Below are 21005 nucleotides of genomic sequence, written 5' to 3'. Positions count from 1 at the left end.
CTCCTCTGCTCCTTCCATCGATGAAGGGACTGCAGGCAATTGATGAGCATTGTACCCTCATTCCTCAGTCCCATAGAAAGTGCATGGAGCGGAGGTGAGTGAGGCATGCGCACCTCTGCTCCATCCATTGATGAAGGGACTGCAGGCAATAGATGAGCATTGTACCCTCATTCCTCAGTCCCATAGAAAGTGCATGGAGCGGAGGTGAGTGAGGCATGCACTCCTCTGCTCCTTCCATTGATGAAGGGACTGCAGGCAATAGATGAGCATTGTACCCTCATTCCTCAGTCCCATAGAAAGTGCATGGAGCGGAGGTGAATGGGGCATGCGCACCTCTGCTCCATCCATTGATGAAGGAACTGCAGGCAATAGATGAGCATTGTACCCTCATTCCTCAGTCCCATAGAAAGTGCATGGAGCGGAGGTGAGTGAGGCATGCGCACCTCTGCTCCATCCATTGATGAAGGGACTGCAGGCAATAGATGAGCATTGTACCCTCATTCCTCAGTCCCATAGAAAGTGCATGGAGCGGAGGTGAGTGGGGCATGCGCACCTCTGCTCCATCCATTGATGAAGGGACTGCAGGCAATAGATGAGCATTGTACCCTCATTCCTCTATCCCATAGAAAGTGCATGGAGCGGAGGTGAGTGGGGCATGCGCACCTCTGCTCCATCCATTGATGAAGGGACTGCAGGCAATAGATGAGCATTGTACCCTCATTCCTCAGTCCCATAGAAAGTGCATGGAGCGGAGGTGAGTGGGGCATGTGCTCCTCTGCTTCATCCATTGATGAAGGGACTGCAGGCAATAGATGAGCATTGTACCCTCATTCCTCAGTCCCATAGAAAGTGCATGGAGCGGAGGTGAGTGGGGCATGCGCACCTCTGCTCCATCCATTGATGAAGGGACTGCAGGCAATAGATGAGCATTGTACCCTCATTCCTCAGTCCCATAGAAAGTGCATGGAGCGGAGGTGAGTGGGGCATGCGCACCTCTGCTCCATCCATTGATGAAGGGACTGCAGGCAATAGATGAGCATTGTACCCTCATTCCTCAGTCCCATAGAAAGTGCATGGAGCGGAGGTGAGTGGGGCATGCGCACCTCTGCTCCATCCATTGATGAAGGGACTGCAGGCAATAGATGAGCATTGTACCCTCATTCCTCAGTCCCATAGAAAGTGCATGGAGCGGAGGTGAGTGGGGCATGCACTCCTCTGCTCCTTCCATTGATGAAGGGACTGCAGGCAATAGATGAGCATTGTACCCTCATTCCTCAGTCCCATAGAAAGTGCATGGAGCGGAGGTGAGTGGGGCATGCGCACCTCTGCTCCATCCATTGATGAAGGGACTGCAGGCAATAGATGAGCATTGTACCCTCATTCCTCAGTCCCATAGAAAGTGCATGGAGCGGAGGTGAGTGAGGCATGCGCACCTCTGCTTCATCCATTGATGAAGGGACTGCAGGCAATAGATGAGCATTGTACCCTCATTCCTCAGTCCCATAGAAAGTGCATGGAGCGGAGGTGAGTGGGGCATGTGCTCCTCTGCTTCATCCATTGATGAAGGGACTGCAGGCAATTGATGAGCATTGTACCCTCATTCCTCAGTCCCATAGAAAGTGCATGGAGCGGAGGTGAGTGGGGCATGTGCTCCTCTGCTTCATCCATTGATGAAGGGACTGCAGGCAATAGATGAGCATTGTACCCTCATTCCTCAGTCCCATAGAAAGTGCATGGAGCGGAGGTGAGTGGGGCATGCGCACCTCTGCTCCATCCATTGATGAAGGGACTGCAGGCAATAGATGAGCATTGTACCCTCATTCCTCAGTCCCATAGAAAGTGCATGGAGCGGAGGTGAGTGGGGCATGCGCACCTCTGCTCCATCCATTGATGAAGGGACTGCAGGCAATAGATGAGCATTGTACCCTCATTCCTCAGTCCCATAGAAAGTGCATGGAGCGGAGGTGAATGGGGCATGCGCACCTCTGCTCCATCCATTGATGAAGGGACTGCAGGCAATAGATGAGCATTGTACCCTCATTCCTCAGTCCCATAGAAAGTGCATGGAGCGGAGGTGAATGGGGCATGCGCACCTCTGCTCCATCCATTGATGAAGGGACTGCAGGCAATAGATGAGCATTGTACCCTCATTCCTCAGTCCCATAGAAAGTGCATGGAGCGGAGGTGAGTGAGGCATGCACTCCTCTGCTCCATCCATTGATGAAGGGACTGCAGGCAATAGATGAGCATTGTACCCTCATTCCTCAGTCCCATAGAAAGTGCATGGAGCGGAGGTGAGTGGGGCATGTGCTCCTCTGCTCCTTCCATTGATGAAGGGACTGCAGGCAATTGATGAGCATTGTACCCTCATTCCTCAGTCCCATAGAAAGTGCATGGAGCGGAGGTGAGTGAGGCATGCGCACCTCTGCTCCATCCATTGATGAAGGGACTGCAGGCAATAGATGAGCATTGTACCCTCATTCCTCAGTCCCATAGAAAGTGCATGGAGCGGAGGTGAGTGAGGCATGCACTCCTCTGCTCCATCCATTGATGAAGGGACTGCAGGCAATAGATGAGCATTGTACCCTCATTCCTCAGTCCCATAGAAAGTGCATGGAGCGGAGGTGAATGGGGCATGCGCACCTCTGCTCCATCCATTGATGAAGGAACTGCAGGCAATAGATGAGCATTGTACCCTCATTCCTCAGTCCCATAGAAAGTGCATGGAGCGGAGGTGAGTGAGGCATGCGCACCTCTGCTCCATCCATTGATGAAGGGACTGCAGGCAATAGATGAGCATTGTACCCTCATTCCTCAGTCCCATAGAAAGTGCATGGAGCGGAGGTGAGTGGGGCATGTGCTCCTCTGCTTCATCCATTGATGAAGGGACTGCAGGCAATAGATGAGCATTGTACCCTCATTCCTCTATCCCATAGAAAGTGCATGGAGCGGAGGTGAGTGGGGCATGCGCACCTCTGCTCCATCCATTGATGAAGGGACTGCAGGCAATAGATGAGCATTGTACCCTCATTCCTCAGTCCCATAGAAAGTGCATGGAGCGGAGGTGAGTGGGGCATGTGCTCCTCTGCTTCATCCATTGATGAAGGGACTGCAGGCAATAGATGAGCATTGTACCCTCATTCCTCTATCCCATAGAAAGTGCATGGAGCGGAGGTGAGTGGGGCATGCGCACCTCTGCTCCATCCATTGATGAAGGGACTGCAGGCAATAGATGAGCATTGTACCCTCATTCCTCAGTCCCATAGAAAGTGCATGGAGCGGAGGTGAGTGAGGCATGCGCACCTCTGCTCCATCCATTGATGAAGGGACTGCAGGCAATAGATGAGCATTGTACCCTCATTCCTCAGTCCCATAGAAAGTGCATGGAGCGGAGGTGAGTGGGGCATGCGCACCTCTGCTCCATCCATTGATGAAGGGACTGCAGGCAATAGATGAGCATTGTACCCTCATTCCTCAGTCCCATAGAAAGTGCATGGAGCGGAGGTGAGTGGGGCATGCGCACCTCTGCTCCATCCATTGATGAAGGGACTGCAGGCAATAGATGAGCATTGTACCCTCATTCCTCAGTCCCATAGAAAGTGCATGGAGCGGAGGTGAGTGGGGCATGCGCACCTCTGCTCCATCCATTGATGAAGGGACTGCAGGCAATAGATGAGCATTGTACCCTCATTCCTCAGTCCCATAGAAAGTGCATGGAGCGGAGGTGAGTGGGGCATGCACTCCTCTGCTCCTTCCATTGATGAAGGGACTGCAGGCAATAGATGAGCATTGTACCCTCATTCCTCAGTCCCATAGAAAGTGCATGGAGCGGAGGTGAGTGGGGCATGCGCACCTCTGCTCCATCCATTGATGAAGGGACTGCAGGCAATAGATGAGCATTGTACCCTGATTCCTCAGTCCCATAGAAAGTGCATGGAGCGGAGGTGAGTGAGGCATGCGCACCTCTGCTCCATCCATTGATAAAGGGACTGCAGGCAATAGATGAGCATTGTACCCTCGTTCCTCAGTCCCATAGAAAGTGCATGGAGCGGAGGTGAGTGAGGCATGCGCACCTCTGCTCCATCCATTGATGAAGGGACTGCAGGTAATAGATGAGCATTGTACCCTCATTCCTCAGTCCCATAGAAAGTGCATGGAGCGGAGGTGAGTGAGGCATGCGCACCTCTGCTCCATCCATTGATGAAGGGACTGCAGGCAATTGATGAGCATTGTACCCTCATTCCTCAGTCCCATAGAAAGTGCATGGAGCGGAGGTGAGTGGGGCATGCGCACCTCTGCTCCATCCATTGATGAAGGGACTGCAGGCAATTGATGAGCATTGTACCCTCATTCCTCAGTCCCATAGAAAGTGCATGGAGCGGAGGTGAGTGGGGCATGTGCTCCTCTGCTTCATCCATTGATGAAGGGACTGCAGGCAATAGATGAGCATTGTACCCTCATTCCTCAGTCCCATAGAAAGTGCATGGAGCGGAGGTGAATGGGGCATGCGCACCTCTGCTCCATCCATTGATGAAGGGACTGCAGGCAATAGATGAGCATTGTACCCTCATTCCTCAGTCCCATAGAAAGTGCATGGAGCGCAGGTGAGTGAGGCATGCGCACCTCTGCTCCATCCATTGATGAAGGGACTGCAGGCAATAGATGAGCATTGTACCCTCATTCCTCAGTCCCATAGAAAGTGCATGGAGCGGAGGTGAGTGAGGCATGCGCACCTCTGCTCCATCCATTGATGAAGGGACTGCAGGCAATAGATGAGCATTGTACCCTCATTCCTCAGTCCCATAGAAAGTGCATGGAGCGGAGGTGAGTGGGGCATGCGCACCTCTGCTCCATCCATTGATGAAGGGACTGCAGGCAATTGATGAGCATTGTACCCTCATTCCTCAGTCCCATAGAAAGTGCATGGAGCGGAGGTGAGTGGGGCATGTGCTCCTCTGCTTCATCCATTGATGAAGGGACTGCAGGCAATAGATGAGCATTGTACCCTCATTCCTCAGTCCCATAGAAAGTGCATGGAGCGGAGGTGAGTGGGGCATGCGCACCTCTGCTCCATCCATTGATGAAGGGACTGCAGGCAATAGATGAGCATTGTACCCTCATTCCTCAGTCCCATAGAAAGTGCATGGAGCGGAGGTGAGTGGGGCATGCGCACCTCTGCTCCATCCATTGATGAAGGGACTGCAGGCAATAGATGAGCATTGTACCCTCATTCCTCAGTCCCATAGAAAGTGCATGGAGCGGAGGTGAGTGAGGCATGCGCACCTCTGCTCCATCCATTGATGAAGGGACTGCAGGCAATTGATGAGCATTGTACCCTCATTCCTCAGTCCCATAGAAAGTGCATGGAGCGGAGGTGAGTGGGGCATGTGCTCCTCTGCTTCATCCATTGATGAAGGGACTGCAGGCAATAGATGAGCATTGTACCCTCATTCCTCAGTCCCATAGAAAGTGCATGGAGCGGAGGTGAGTGGGGCATGTGCTCTGCTTCATCCATTGATGAAGGGACTGCAGGCAATAGATGAGCATTGTACCCTCATTCCTCTATCCCATAGAAAGTGCATGGAGCGGAGGTGAGTGGGGCATGCGCACCTCTGCTCCATCCATTGATGAAGGGACTGCAGGCAATAGATGAGCATTGTACCCTCATTCCTCAGTCCCATAGAAAGTGCATGGAGCGGAGGTGAGTGGGGCATGTGCTCCTCTGCTTCATCCATTGATGAAGGGACTGCAGGCAATAGATGAGCATTGTACCCTCATTCCTCTATCCCATAGAAAGTGCATGGAGCGGAGGTGAGTGGGGCATGCGCACCTCTGCTCCATCCATTGATGAAGGGACTGCAGGCAATAGATGAGCATTGTACCCTCATTCCTCAGTCCCATAGAAAGTGCATGGAGCGGAGGTGAGTGAGGCATGCGCACCTCTGCTCCATCCATTGATGAAGGGACTGCAGGCAATAGATGAGCATTGTACCCTCATTCCTCAGTCCCATAGAAAGTGCATGGAGCGGAGGTGAGTGGGGCATGCGCACCTCTGCTCCATCCATTGATGAAGGGACTGCAGGCAATAGATGAGCATTGTACCCTCATTCCTCAGTCCCATAGAAAGTGCATGGAGCGGAGGTGAGTGGGGCATGCGCACCTCTGCTCCATCCATTGATGAAGGGACTGCAGGCAATAGATGAGCATTGTACCCTCATTCCTCAGTCCCATAGAAAGTGCATGGAGCGGAGGTGAGTGGGGCATGCGCACCTCTGCTCCATCCATTGATGAAGGGACTGCAGGCAATAGATGAGCATTGTACCCTCATTCCTCAGTCCCATAGAAAGTGCATGGAGCGGAGGTGAGTGGGGCATGCACTCCTCTGCTCCTTCCATTGATGAAGGGACTGCAGGCAATAGATGAGCATTGTACCCTCATTCCTCAGTCCCATAGAAAGTGCATGGAGCGGAGGTGAGTGGGGCATGCGCACCTCTGCTCCATCCATTGATGAAGGGACTGCAGGCAATAGATGAGCATTGTACCCTCATTCCTCAGTCCCATAGAAAGTGCATGGAGCGGAGATGAGTGGGGCATGCGCTCCTCTGCTCCTTCCATTGATGAAGGGACTGCAGGCAATAGATGAGCATTGTACCCTCATTCCTCAGTCCCATAGAAAGTGCATGGAGCGGAGGTGAGTGAGGCATGCGCACCTCTGCTCCATCCATTGATGAAGGGACTGCAGGCAATAGATGAGCATTGTACCCTCATTCCTCAGTCCCATAGAAAGTGCATGGAGCGGAGGTGAGTGAGGCATGCGCACCTCTGCTCCATCCATTGATGAAGGGACTGCAGGCAATAGATGAGCATTGTACCCTCATTCCTCAGTCCCATAGAAAGTGCATGGAGCGGAGGTGAGTGAGGCATGCACTCCTCTGCTCCTTCCATTGATGAAGGGACTGCAGGCAGATGAGCATTGTATCCTTCATTCCTCAGTCCCATAGAAAGTGCATGGAGCGGAGGTGAGTGGGGCATGCGCACCTCTGCTCCATCCATTGATGAAGGGACTGCAGGCAATAGATGAGCATTGTACCCTCATTCCTCAGTCCCATAGAAAGTGCATGGAGCGGAGGTGAGTGAGGCATGCGCACCTCTGCTCCATCCATTGATGAAGGGACTGCAGGCAATAGATGAGCATTGTACCCTCATTCCTCAGTCCCATAGAAAGTGCATGGAGCGGAGGTGAGTGGGGCATGCGCACCTCTGCTCCATCCATTGATGAAGGGACTGCAGGCAATAGATGAGCATTGTACCCTCATTCCTCAGTCCCATAGAAAGTGCATGGAGCGGAGGTGAGTGGGGCATGCGCACCTCTGCTCCATCCATTGATGAAGGGACTGCAGGCAATAGATGAGCATTGTACCCTCATTCCTCAGTCCCATAGAAAGTGCATGGAGCGGAGGTGAGTGGGGCATGCGCTCCTCTGCTCCTTCCATTGATGAAGGGACTGCAGGCAGATGAGCGCAGTACTCTGCTTTCTCCGTTGGTGTAGTAAATGAATGGAGTGGAGGTACGCTCGTTCAGCCCGCACTCTGCAATGGTCAGACCACAGGCAATCAGCAAGTTATCCTCTTGAGAAAGCAAGCATTTCAGTTTTGAGAAAACACTTTTAACCCATTCATGACTTTGCCTTTGTTCATATTTTTCCATTTTCGTCTTTCCCTCTCCTTCTTCCAAGAGCCAAAACCTTTTTTTTTTAATTTTTCGGCACTATAGCTTTGGGGGTTTTTTTGCGGGACGAGTTGTATTTTTCAACAAAAACGTTCATTTTACAACTTAGTATATTGGAAAACGGGAAGAAAAATCCAAGTGTGGTGAAATTTCAAAAAAGTGTAATTCCACAATTTTGTTTTTTTTGTTTTTTTTTTAACCTTCTGTGTTCACTATATGGTAAAACTGACCTGCGATGCGGCGGCCGGATGGAACGTTGCCTGGCACGTTTTTTCACGCGGCAAAAAAAAACGCATCGCGCCACATTCGGCCGATGCGGCGCATTTTTCAATGCATGCCTATGGCGGCTGGATGCGGCGCGATGCGGCAATAACCGCATCCGGCCGCCGCATGCGGTTTTTGCCACTGCGCATGCTCAGTGGCATGCCACAAGCGGCAAAAACCGGACTGGCCGCAAAAGAAAAACTTATGCAAAGGATGCGGTGTGTTCACTGCATCCGTTGCATAGCTTGCACAGCCGGATTGAGCCGCAGAGCTCAAGCCGGATGTGTGAAAGCAGCCTTAAGGATCCTTTTTTTTTTTTTTTGTAACTTTTTCTAATTTTTGTTGGCAATATTCTGGATAATGTTTGTTGTTTTGTTTTTTTTTTGCAATGGGCGATTCTTCGATGTTAGAAAGTGATTTATTCAAATACGCCATTATTGAATCAGGATTTCTAATATCCTCTGTGTGGGAAGTAACAGGTTCTTTGAATGTTCTGCCTGCAGAGTATTTTTCTCTTTTGCAAGTTGCTTTCTGCAACTGTCACAAATTTTCATGCCTGCATTACTTGATGGATTTATAGGAAACATCCAATCTTGTACAGGCCGAAGATTTTTCTTCATCGTTCCTTATGGGAGACCCAGACCATGGGTGTATAGCTTCTGCCTCCGGAGGACACACAAAGTACTACACTCAAACGTGTAGCTCCTCCCTCCTAGCATATACACCCCCTGGTAGCCAGTCCTAGCCAGTTTCAATGCTTTGTGTTCAGGAGGTCATACACACATGCATTCTCTGATTTTTGATTTTTTTGATTTCAAAGATTTGGAAGAAAAGCGGGTCCAATCTGGACTCCCGGCATGTCCCTTCTCACCCCACTGTGTCGGCGGTGCTGTTAAGGTTGATTTTACAAGGCTGGAGCCTTCACATGCCACGCTCCTTCACCATCCTCTGAGGCTCTGGCTTGAAGTGGGAGCCATCACGGTTCTCACTGCTTTGCAGGAGACCGGTCTCCATCCGCAGCCCTGTCAGGATCCTGCCGGACGGAGCGATCACTTCTCAGGGACCTGGCCCTGCGTCTCATAAGCTAAGTATTGAGACGTTATTCAGGGGTCCCTTGTACATTTATTGTGGGGAGTTGTGTTATTTCACTTTGTTGTGATTTCCGGCCGGTTCTCTGGTTTTTACCCGAGAACCGCGCCGATGGTGCCTGTTTGCCGGCCACATTGTTAAATCTAGGCCCCGGCTTCGCCTGAGGCCTAGTTTCGATTTCACTGCCCCTGCATGTCAGTCATGCAGAGGGACAGTGCGGCTCCGCCCAGCGGCTGTTCGGCACAGGGGAGAGACACTCCTCTCTGAGGAAAGATTCCCTCCCCTGTATATCTCCTTGGCCCTCCGGATCCCGCTCTTAGAGTAGGCCCCGCCCCCTCTCCTCGCTCCGGCGCCATTTTTTCAGCGTCCTTAGGCCATGTCTGCACAGCGATCGGCGCTGACTGCAGCATCTCTCTGGGGCTCCGGGCTGTGGGATCTGGAGGGCACAGAGACAATGTCAAAACAGTCTGGCAAGCCACAACCTCCGGTTCTGGACCTGCTTATATACTGCTTATCTACCGCTTATATACTGCTTATATACTGCTAATATACTGCAATACTCTGCTGGGGGTCATTCTGGCTCAGAGCCCCCACTTCAGCAGCATGTCTCACACGAGAAGTAAGGCTGCAAGGCTGCACTCAATATGCACTGCATGTAGGCTCGTACTGCCTGTACCGAGCACATAACCACATTGTGATTCCTGCTCTAACATGGTGGTGCCTCAGCCTGGAGTCTCATCCCCAGTGGTCCCTCCGGCTGCTCCGGCTCCGGTGGCTGAACCCCCGGCTTGGGTAGAATCCTTCTCTCCATGGGACAGCTGTCCCAGACTCTGCTGAGCATGCATTAGCCCCCTTCTCAGGACGCCTCTGCTGCTACGGCTCGCTCAGCGAGGCCCACAGAGGATTCTTCTTCTGGTCTCAGACCCCGTCCTCCTCACAGGAGAAGCAGGGTCCCCTCTCCTTCCTCGTCCCGCCGCTCTGATTCAACGAGCTGACTCGCAGGACGAAGAGGATCCCTTTACTGGGGGCTCGGACGCTTTCCATGTCCCCCATTGATCGGTCCGAGGGTGACGCAGATATTAGTGTTTCGTTTGCGTACATTAATTCTGTACTGGACCTCAATCCGCCAGTATCAGAGGAGCAACCCTCTCTGGCAAAAAGACACCAATTTACCTTGCCTAAGAGAACAAGGAGTGTGTTCCTTAACCACTCCAGTTTTCAGGCCACTGTGACCAAGCCCAGGGTCTGCTCTGACAAACGCTTCCCAAAGCGTGGTTCTGATGACCGTTTTCCCTTTCCACCAGAAGTGGTCAAGGAGTGGGCTCATTCACCAAAGGTGGACCCTCCGGTGTTTAGACTCTCAGCCCGGACCGTTGTATCAGTGGCTGATGGAACCTCACTTAAGGTTTTGCTGTCCGCCAGGTTGTCCTTCTGACCAAATCTGTATGGAGGCGGCAGGGGCCTCGTTCTCCCCATTTTTGCAGCAGTGCGGGCTTTCAAAGCCATCTCTGCTTCTCTAGAGGAGATGCATTCCCTCACAGGGACTCTATGCCCGAAATGGTTGCCTTAACTTCAGTCTTTTCATCCTATGCCATGTCTGCCATGCTGGAGACTCTCACCGCACTGCGGTGGCCTCGGCTAATTCCCTCGCTATCCGCAGGCTCCTGTGGCTTCGAGAGTGGAAGGCAGATGCTTCTAAAGAAGTTCCTTGCTGGGCTCCCTTTTGCTGGGACCAGACTATTCGGGAACAACTGGATGAAATTATTAAGGAAGCTCTTGGCGGGAAGAGTTCTTCCATGCCACAAACCTAAACCAGGAAACCTGTCCAGGGCAGGAATCAGTCGAGGTTTCGTTCCTTTCGTTCCTCCATCTGATCGTTCTCTAAGCCCTCGGCCTCGTCCACTAGCTCAGCCAAGGATCGTAAACCCAACTGGCGCACGAAGCCGCGTCCTCAGAAGACCGCAGGAGCTGCTGCCACTAAGTCAGCCTCCTCCTGGCTATCTGGCCACGCCAGCAACGTCCTTGGTCGGTGGCAGGCTCTCCCACTTTGGCGACGTATGGTTTTTAACACGTCTCCGATCTGTGGGTGCGGGATACCATCTCCCACGGCTACAGGATAGAATTCTATCCAGCCCGCCAAACAGATTTTTTCTGTCAACTCCCCCCTGCTCCAAGGCCGCCGCCTTCTCACAGGCCGTAGCATTCTTGCAGGCCAATGGAGTAATTGTACCGGTTCCCGACTGGGAACGGTTCTGAGATTTCTACTTAAATCTATTCCTAGTCCCCGAAAAGGGCGGTGCCTTCCGACCTGGATCTCAAGCTTCTCATCAAGCATGTTCAGGTGCGGCATTTTCGCATGGAGTCTCTGCGATCAATCAATGACCCAAGGAGATTCCCTAGCATCCATCGACATCAGAGATGCCTATCTGCATGTGCCAATCGCAGTTTCACACCAGCGTTGGCTACGTTTTGCAATCGGAGTGGTCCAATTCGTGGCTCTTCCCTTGGGGTTAGCCACGGCCCCTGGAGTATTCTCAAGGTCGGGGCAGCTGTGATTGCGGTCCTGCACCTCTAGGGGTTGGCAGTGATCCTTTTGTCCTGGACGGCCTTCTAGTCAGGGCTTCATCCAGTGCAGACTGTTAGCGGAGTGCCTCGCTCACTCTCGCCACTCTAGCCAATTCGGGTGGCTTGTCATTCTGTCCAAGTCCACTCTGACTTCGACCCAGAAGTTCACGTACCCAGGGACGCAATTCGAGACTCTGTCGGCACTTGTGAAAGCTGCCCTTAGTCAAACAGCAGTCCCTCCTCTGGTGGCCGACGTCGTTCCATCAGGCACCTAATACAGGTGCTGGATCAGATGGTGGCGTCAATGGAAGCGATTCCCTTGCCCAGTTCCATCTGCGTCCTCTGCAGCTGGACATTTTCCGCTGTTGGAACAAGTGGACTTCCTCCTTCCACGGGGTGGTGGACCAGGGGCTCGTTTCAGTGGCGGCTTCGGCCCCTCTGTCTCAGGGACGCTCCTTCCTGGCCCCGTCCCGGGTGATCCTCACCAGGATGCTAGTCTATCCGGCTGGGGAGCAGTATATCTCCACCATGGAGCGCAGGGCACTTGGAATCCGTCCGAATCAGCCCTCTGGATCAATGTGCTGGAAATCAGAGCTGTGTTTCTAGCTCTCTTAGCCTTTCACCATCTGTTGGCGGCCAGGCACATTCGAGTTCAGTCAGACAACGCGACAGCGTTTGCCTACATCAACCTCCAGGGCGGGACACTCAGCCGCCTGGCAATGTTGGAGGTTCAACGCATTCTTCAGTGGACGGAGGACTCCTAGTCCACCATATCCGCAGTCCACATCACAGACGTGGAAAACTGGGAGGCAGATTATCTCAGCCGTCAAACCGTGGACAGCGGCGAGTGGGCTCTGCATCCGGCAGTGTTTCGGTCAATCTGCCGCAAGTAGGGCTCTCCGGACGTGGATCTTCGCTCCACGATCCTCAGGCTTTTGCAGCAGACGCACTGGCTCAAGATTGGTCCCAGCTTCGTCTGTCTTACGTGTTTCACCCTCTAGCTCTTGCCCAGAGTCTTGCGCAAGATCAGAATGGAGGGCCGTCGCTCTTGCCCAGAGTCTTGCGCAAGATCAGAATGGAGGGCCGTCGGGTCATTCTCATTGCTCCAGACTGACCCAGGCGAGCTTGGTACCCTGACCTGCTCCATCTGTCCGTAGAGGTGCCATGGCATCTCCCGGACTGTCCAGACCTTCTCTCACGAGGTCCGTCTTTCCGCCAGAATCCTGCGGCTCTCAGATTGACGGCGTGGCTTTTGAGTCCTGGATCTTGACGACTTCTGGTATCCCTCCTGAAGTCATCTCCACTATGACTCGGACTCGGAAGTATCCTTTGGCCTTTTTGCCTTGCCGACCCTCCTGTCCCTTCTACAGTCCGGTCTGCAGCTAGGACTATCCCTCAATTCCCTCAAGGGACAGGTCTCGGCTCTGTCAGTGTTGTGCCAGCGGCGTATCGCCCGGCTGGTTCAGGTGCGCTCCTTCATGCAGGGCGCATCTCACATCATTCCGCCTTACCGGCGGCCTTTGGAGCTCTGGGACCTTGATCCGGTCCTCACGGCTTCCGGAAACCCCCCTTTGAGCCTCTTAGGGAGGTTTCTTTGTTTCGTCTTTCACAGAAAGTGGTCTTTCTAGTGGCCAGAACTTCCCTTAAGAGAGTCTCTGTTTTGGCTGCACTCTCTTCGGAGTCACCCCTTTTTTGGTTTTTCATCAAGACAAGGTGGTTCTCCGTCCGACTCCGGACTTTCTCCCTAAGGTGGTTGCTGCTTCCACCTTAACCGGGACATTTCCCTGCCTTCCTTTTGTCCGGCTCCTGTTCATCGCTTTGAAAAGGCGTTGCATACTCTGGATCTGGTGCGGGCGCTCCGGATCTATGTGTCTCGCACCGCTGTTCTTAGGTGGTGCACCTCTCTTTTGTGCTGACCACTGGTCAGCGTAAGGGCCTCTCGGCATCTAAGCCGACCCTGGCTCGTTGGATTAGGTCGGCCATTTTCGATACCTACCAGTGTACTCAAGTGCCTCTCCCGCCGGGGATCAAGGCACACTTGACCAGAGCTGTCGGTGCCTCTTAGGCTTTCAGGCCCAGGCTACGGCTCAGCAGGTCTGTCAGACTGCCACTTGGATTAGTCTGCATACCTTTTCGAAGCACTACCAAGTGCATGCTCATGCTTCGGCAGATGCGAGTTTGGGCAGACGCATCCTTCAGGCGGCTGTCGCCCATTTGTGAAGTTAGGTTTCGCCTACTTCTCAGTTTTTCTGTTTATTCCCACCCATGGACTGCTTTGGAACGTCCCATGGTCTGGGTCTCCCATAAGGAACGATGAAGAAAAAGAGAATTTTGTTACTTACCGTAAATTCTTTTTCTTATAGTTCCGACATGGGAGACCCAGCACCCTCCCTGTTGCCTGTTGGCAGGTTTCTTGTTCCGTGTGTTTTCACCGGCTGTTGTTGTTGTAGACAGAGGTTCCGGTTGTTCCGGGTTTTGCTCTATCTCTACTTGTGGGTGGATGTCCTCCTTCAGCTTTTGCACTAAACTGGCTAGGACTGGCTACCAGGGGGTGTATATGCTAGGAGGGAGGAGCTACACGTTTGAGTGTAGTACTTTGTGTGTCCTCCGGAGGCAGAAGCTATACACCCATGGTCTGGGTCTCCCATGTCGGAACTATAAGAAAAAGAATTTACGGTAAGTAACAAAATTCTCTTTTTTTTTTTCTTGTTGTGTCCAGTTTTCTCAAAAGGATTACAACAGCATATATTATAAATGAGAAGTAGCAGCCATTGCTGTGTGAGAAAAATACAGATAATATTAAAGGGGTTATACGGCTTCTTTTGACTTTTTTTTTCTTATTCCCCTATTGGGCTACATTGGGGCAGGTAAGTAGATAGAGACCACTTACCTGCCCTGCTGTCAACCCCTCTCCCCCGGCTCAGAGTGGTCATGTGACCGCTCCTGCCGCGATTTTGCTGCTTCCGGTCATTTCATGTCAACATGAACCAGGGCAGGACCATGTTGACATGCAAATCTGGAACAGCATGTCGCCTCCCTGCTGGGCGGCTACAGTGCAATGAGCCCCGCCCCCTTCCCTGCACCCTCCCACACATTCCCCCGCACCCCTTACTCTCCCCACAACTTCCCCCGGCACTGCTGTGGGACCCGTGAGCTGAGGGGAGGGGCCTGGCGGCGGCTGCCGTGGTGTCATCGGGCCCCCTGCTCAGGATCGCACATTCAAATGGCATCACATCAACTGGCATCACAGATCACAGATGCCGATACATTTGAAAGCACTGATGAGAGGGAGCGCTGCTTCTCATCACTGTCCCGCTGTCTGTGTCTGACAGTGCAGGACAGCGGTGACGTCACTACTGTGCTGATATGTCCTGATCAGACAGCGTGCGAACGTGCAGGAGCGGCGGGGACCGAGGAGGGGTAAGTATGTATTCCCTACATGTGTACAGAGCGTCGTGTGTGGGTGTGGGTGTGTGGTTGCGGTTGCAGAGCCCGATGTGTGTGTGTGTGTGTGTGTGTGTGTGTGGGTGTGGGTGTGTGGGGGGGGGGTTGGGTACGGGTTGGCAGCCCACCTGATCTAATAGTATGGGCGTCACCTAATAGGCTGTGGGTTTGTGACTGTGTTATCTGTATGTGTGAACAGCGCTCTATACAAGCCACTTGTGTGCAATTTTACCATCCAGCAATCGCCCCCCTCCAGTCCATGGAAGAGTGTGTGTGATTTGCTCCTCCTGCACCTGTGACGCCTCCATTTGGGGGTTTAGCTGTATTTTGGTACAGCATTTTTCTACCCAATTTTCACTATAGCTGCATTAGTTTTTTTTTAATCGCTAGTGAAAACAATGGCAGCTTTTTTCATATAAATAGTGATCGATCACTGCAATAAACGCAGCATTTATCAGTTGTGCAAGCAGTAATTTACTCACTCTGTGAGGGTTTCAAAAAACACTGCATGTGTTACCCCCATTGAAATGAAGGGTATTATTCTGAACAATGATCACTCAGAATAGTGCTGTGTGTATTAGCCCTTCAGAAAAGCATTAAACTATTAATATAAATTTACTCAAACTTTAAACTCACCAATATTGTAGCACACAACTCCCTCGCCTGTGTGGAGAACGGTTTCTTCAGAAGTGACCATGTCCAGGCATGGCGTCCACAAGAAAGCTCTGAAGCTCTCTCTTTGAGTACTTTCACACTTGCGTTCAGCACAGTCCGTCACTATGGAGAATAGCGCAGTCCGTTAACGCACTGCGCTATTCTCCATAGACTTATATGGACGACGCACTGTAACGCAAGAGTTGCATCCGCTGGACGACGCAGCGTCGTTATTATGACGCTGCGTCGGATGGAACGAACGCAGCATGTAACGTTTTACGGCGGAAACCTTTTTTTTTCACTGCGCATGCTCATTTTTTTTTTTTCTTTTAAATCACAGAAACTTTATTTTGTTTCTCGGTGGCCGAACATTCAGCTGAGCGCCCGGCCGCCGGCATGTGAGAGCCCTCAGCTGAGCGTCCGGCTGCCGGCATGTGAGAGCGCTCAGCTGTGAGCTCCCGGCCGCCGGCATGTAAGAGTGCTCAGCTGAGCTCCCGGCCGCCGGCATGTGAGAGCGCTCAGCTGAGCGCCCGGCCGCCAGCATGTGAGAGCGTTCAGCTGAGCGCCCGGCCGCCAGCATGTGAGAGCGTTCAGCTGAGCGCCCGGCCGCCGGCATGTGAGAGCGTTCAGCTGAGCGCCCGGCCGCCGGCATGTGAGAGCGTTCAGCTGAGCTCCCGGCCGCCGGCATGTGAGAGCGTTCAGCTGAGCGCCCGGCCGCCGGCATGTGAGAGCGTTCAGCTGAGCGCCCGGCCGCCAGCATGTGAGAGCGTTCAGCTGAGCGCCCGGCCGCCAGCATGTGAGAGCGTTCAGCTGAGCGCCCGGCCGCCGGCATGTGAGAGCGTTCAGCTGAGCTCCCGGCCGCCGGCATGTGAGAGCGTTCAGCTGAGCGCCCGGCCGCCGGCATGTGAGAGCGTTCAGCTGAGCGCCCGGCCGCCGGCATGTGAGAGCACTCAGCTGATCGTTCACAATAGTCTGCTGCCGGTAAAACTGTAAAGAAGAAAAAAAAAAACAACTTTCCGATGTTTTGTACGATCCGTTGCATCCATTGTGCCATTATATGCAACGCATCCATTGCATTCGTCACACAACGCAATGCAACGGATGCCGTTCAACGAAGTGTGAAACTAGCCTTAAGGGGGCTTTACACACTGCGACATTGCTAATGCGGAGTCATTGGGGTCACGGAATTTGTGACGCACATCCGGCCGCATTAGCGATGTTGCTGCGTGTGACACCGATAAGCGATTTTGCATCGTTGCAAAAACGTGCAAAATCGCTCATCGGTGACATGGGGGTCCATTCTTAAAAATCGTTACTGCAGCAGTAACGAAGTTGTTCCTCGTTCCTGCGGCAGCACACATCGCTGCGTGTGACGCCGCAGGAACGAGGAAGCTCCCCTTACCTGCCTCCCGGCTGCTATGCGGAAGGAAGGAGGTGGGCGGGATGTTACGTCCCGCTCATCTCCGCCCCTCCGCTGCTATTGGGCGGCGGTTCAGTGACGTTTCAGTGACGTCGCTGTGACGCCGCACGGACCGCCCCCTTAGAAAGGAGGCGGTTCGCCGGTCACAGCGACGTCGCCGGACAGGTAAGTATGTGTGACGGCTCTGGGCGATGTTGTGCGGCACGGGCAGCGATATGCCCGTGTCGCGCAACAGATGGGGGCGGGTACGCACACTAGCGATATCGGGACCGATATCGCAGTGTGTAAAGTAGCCTTTAGAGTTCCAGATTTTTAAATATGATCCCATTGCGATCCCAACCTGAATTTTGGTACAGATGTGGCCAGGAACATAGCAGGCACATGTGCATTTTTTAAAATTTTTAAATTGAATGTTTTTTTTTTTTTTTTGGAAATTTGTTTTAAAATGTTGCCTTTGCGTTCGCACTGGTAAAATATTAACAAAGATACTCTTGTGACTTATCTGGTGAAAGCCTGTAAGGTTCTGAGTAGAATGGTGTTTATTGTTTCTCTATCTTTTTTCTAGTTATGAGGAGAGATGTAAAGGCAGGCAACACCAAAATTCACACTTTTTCCCAACTTTGAAAATCATTTAAAAAAAAAATAATCTAGAAATTTTTTTCTTCACATTTTGCATTCACTGACACGCTATTACCAAATAACAAAATCTCAAAAGAATTAAAAATATAGAGGTAAAAATCATTGGTTCACTTGACATGGAATGACCCCAGAAGTTCGCCTGCGCAGGACCTCAATGCCAGCGAGTGTGGATGACGTAGGACGCGTCATGCACCACGGCTTCAGAAGAAGGAGAACAAAGATGGCCGAAAGAGGGGGCGCCGGTACCAGAGAACGGAGACGCCCATCTGACCTAACTCCACCGCAGATGCAGTGACCGGTTTAGGTGAGTATTATAAAGTGTTTTTTATGTTCTACACAGCGGCCTGGGTTCTTATATACAGCATGTTAGAATGCTGTATATAAGAGCTCACTGGTGGTGGCCGCAGCTTATAGGCCCCAAATCTGGTGACAGGTTCCCTTTAAAACAAAAACTTTATTCAGAAAGCTTTAAAAACCATGAATAGCATGTCTAACAGCTGATGTGTTCTAAACGTTTGGAGGGACATATATCATGGCCATCTTTTACATTCTAATGTTGTTTGCCACAGGAGGAGCATTTCTAGAGCCTGAATATTCCGCACACGGCAACGATCTCCGGTCCGTATGGCTACTTATAGCCTGGCAAATGAAAGACTCCGTATCTTGGAGGATATTGAGAGAGAAATTGCTACCATCTTACTGAATGCAGGTAATCTTGTGAAAGGAGAACTGTACAACCTGTGCTGTTAGTCATTCCAAAAGGTTAATAAACCTGAATATAGAAGTAAAAGCGAGGTTTTGTCCTTCCTAGGAGAATATATGCCAAATTATTAGTTATGTTATATTAGGATGTTAAGTCCCGCTCATCTCCGCCCCTCCGCTTCTATTGGGCGGCGGTTCAGTGACGCTACTGTGACGTCGCTGTGACGCTAAACGAACCGCCCCCTTAGAAAGGAGGCGGTTCGCCGGTCACAGCGACGTCGCTAGGCAGGTAAGTAGTGTGACAGGTCCGCGCGATGTTGTGCTCCACGGGCAGCGATATGCCCGTGTCGCACAACCGATGGGGGCGGGTACGCACGCTAGCGATATCGTTCACGATATCGCAGCTTGTAAAGCGGCCTTTATTTTCAATAACAGGCATAAGCCTTCCATCCCTGGAGTCTGTTAGTTTCTTAATCTGCTGATGATAAGCTTTTTGGGCAGCCTCGCAGACAGTGGTCAGAGAGGTGTACTGTTTTCCTTCAGAATAAGTCTCCTATTTAAACACTTCCCGACCAGTATGTTCTACATTGCTGTATTACTGGTACGTCCTGGTGATCATGCAGGCACAGGCCGTGTCCAAGCATTTGCTGCTGGGAGCTCGGCTTACATGACAGCCAAGACCCAGCTCTCACTGCCAAGGCTGCCCCTGACATTAACCCCCTAAATGCTGCGATCAATAGCAATCACAGCATTTAAGGGGCTGAGACAGGGAGTGCTTTTCCACCTGCTTAGGACCCTCATGTCGTGATCACCGGGACCCGATTGTTGACCTTCTGATTACCAGAATACAGTAGCCTGTTACACCATGCCAGGATAGTCTAAGAGGCGATCTGTCAGTGTCACATTGACCTGTATAATGTATTGCATTGCAATGCATTATACCAACAATCAGACTAATAAAAAGGAAACAGAATTTTTTTTTTTTTTTTTTTTAAAATTCTAAAAATAATTTATAAAAATCAGAAAATAAAGATTCCCCCGCCCCCCTCCCCCCCAAAGAAAAACCAGAAAAAAAGTCTCCAAAAATATATACCAGTAAATACGTATATTTATGTATATACAAAAATAAACAACAAAAATACACATTTGGTATCGCCGCTTCTGGAACAATCAAAGGTAGAAAACTGTCATGCTAGTTCACCACTTCAGTGAACACTGTTAAAAAAAAAAAAGGAGCAAAAATCTCTTATCATACAGCTGACAAAAAAGTGGAATAAAACGCAATCAAAAAGTCATATACGGCTCTGGCAAAAATTAAGAGACAACTTCCAAATTTTCCTGATTTTTCTCTTTTTTGGTATATTTGAGTAAAATGTAAATTGTTCTTTTATTCCATAAACTACTGACAACGTGTCACTGAATTTCCAAGCAAAAAATGTTGTATTTATTTTCTGAGAACGAGAAATAGTTAAAATAACAAAAAAATGCACATTGCTTTCAGACCTCAAATAATGCAAAGAAACAAGTTCATAATCATTTAGAAACAACAATACTAATGTTTTAACTTAGGAAGAGTTCTGCTATCAATATTTTGTGGAATAGCCATATGTTTAATCACAGCTTTCTTTATCGTTCCTATGGGAGACCCAGACCATGGGTGTATAGCTACTGCCCCCGGAGGACACACAAAGTTACTACACTCAAACGTGTAGCTCCTCCCTCCTAGCATATACACCCCCTGCTAGCCAGTCCTAGCCAGTTTCATTCTTTGTGTCAGGAGGATCACACACACACATGCATCCTTTTTTGATTTTTCATTTTTTCTAAAGATTTGGAAGAAAAGCGGGTCCACTGGACTCCCGGCATGTCCCTTCTCACCCCCCTGGCGGCGGTGCTGTTAAGGTTGACTTCAGGGCAGGAGCCCTTCATGCCGCGCTCCTTCACCATCCCTTAGGGGCTCTGGCTTGAAGTTAGAGCCAACACGGTTCTCACTGCCTTGCAGGAGACCGGCCTCCATCCGCAGCCCTTTTGCAGAACCCTGCTGGACGGAGCACTGAACCCCCACCCCACCCAGGGACTGGGCCCTGCGTCTCAAAGCTAAGTATAGAGATGTTATTTAGAGGGTCCTTCTGCAATGTGGGGCACTTTTATTGGGGGGGACAGTGATTTACTTTGATAATGCTGCTTTTTACTGTGTTTCCGGCCGGTTCCACGGTTTTTACTGAGAACCGCGCCGATGATGCCTGATTGTCGGCCGCATGCATAACTCTAGGCCCCGGCTTCAGCCGCGGCCTAGTTTCGTTTCGTTCCCCTGCATGTCAGTCATGCAGGGGGACGCTGCAGCGCCGTCCGCCGGCCGCTCTGCACAGGGGAGGACACTCCTTTTTGAGGAGATGATTCCCTCCCCTGTACATCTCCTTAGCCCTCCGATTCCCGCTCCTGGGTTAACCCCCGCCCCCCCCCCCTCACTCTGGCGCCATTTTCTCAGCGTTCTTAGTAC

General features: G+C 51.4%; 1 protein-coding gene across 2 annotated transcripts in view; it reads left to right on the top strand.

Annotated features, from left to right (window-relative positions):
• MED11 (mediator complex subunit 11) overlaps positions 1–21005 on the top strand; it is a 45282-nt gene that overhangs the window by 14979 nt on the left and 9298 nt on the right. The window contains exons 1-2 of one of the 2 annotated variants that reach the window (XM_075352518.1): positions 17730–18107; positions 18373–18512. In XM_075352518.1, the coding sequence (XP_075208633.1) occupies positions 18428–18512 (85 nt within the window). In that variant the 5' untranslated portion in view covers positions 17730–18107; positions 18373–18427. Of the gene's footprint in view, positions 1–17729; positions 18108–18372; positions 18513–21005 lie in introns of those variants that run through there. The other variant, XM_075352517.1, reaches the window with a different exon arrangement.

The sequence above is a fragment of the Anomaloglossus baeobatrachus genome, chromosome 1 (genome assembly GCF_048569485.1).
Source record: "Anomaloglossus baeobatrachus isolate aAnoBae1 chromosome 1, aAnoBae1.hap1, whole genome shotgun sequence".
In the NCBI taxonomy this organism is placed as follows: Eukaryota; Metazoa; Chordata; class Amphibia; order Anura; family Aromobatidae; genus Anomaloglossus; species Anomaloglossus baeobatrachus.
The sequence above is the reverse complement of the archived record's forward strand: the minus strand, read 5'-3'. Positions and strand labels throughout refer to the sequence as shown.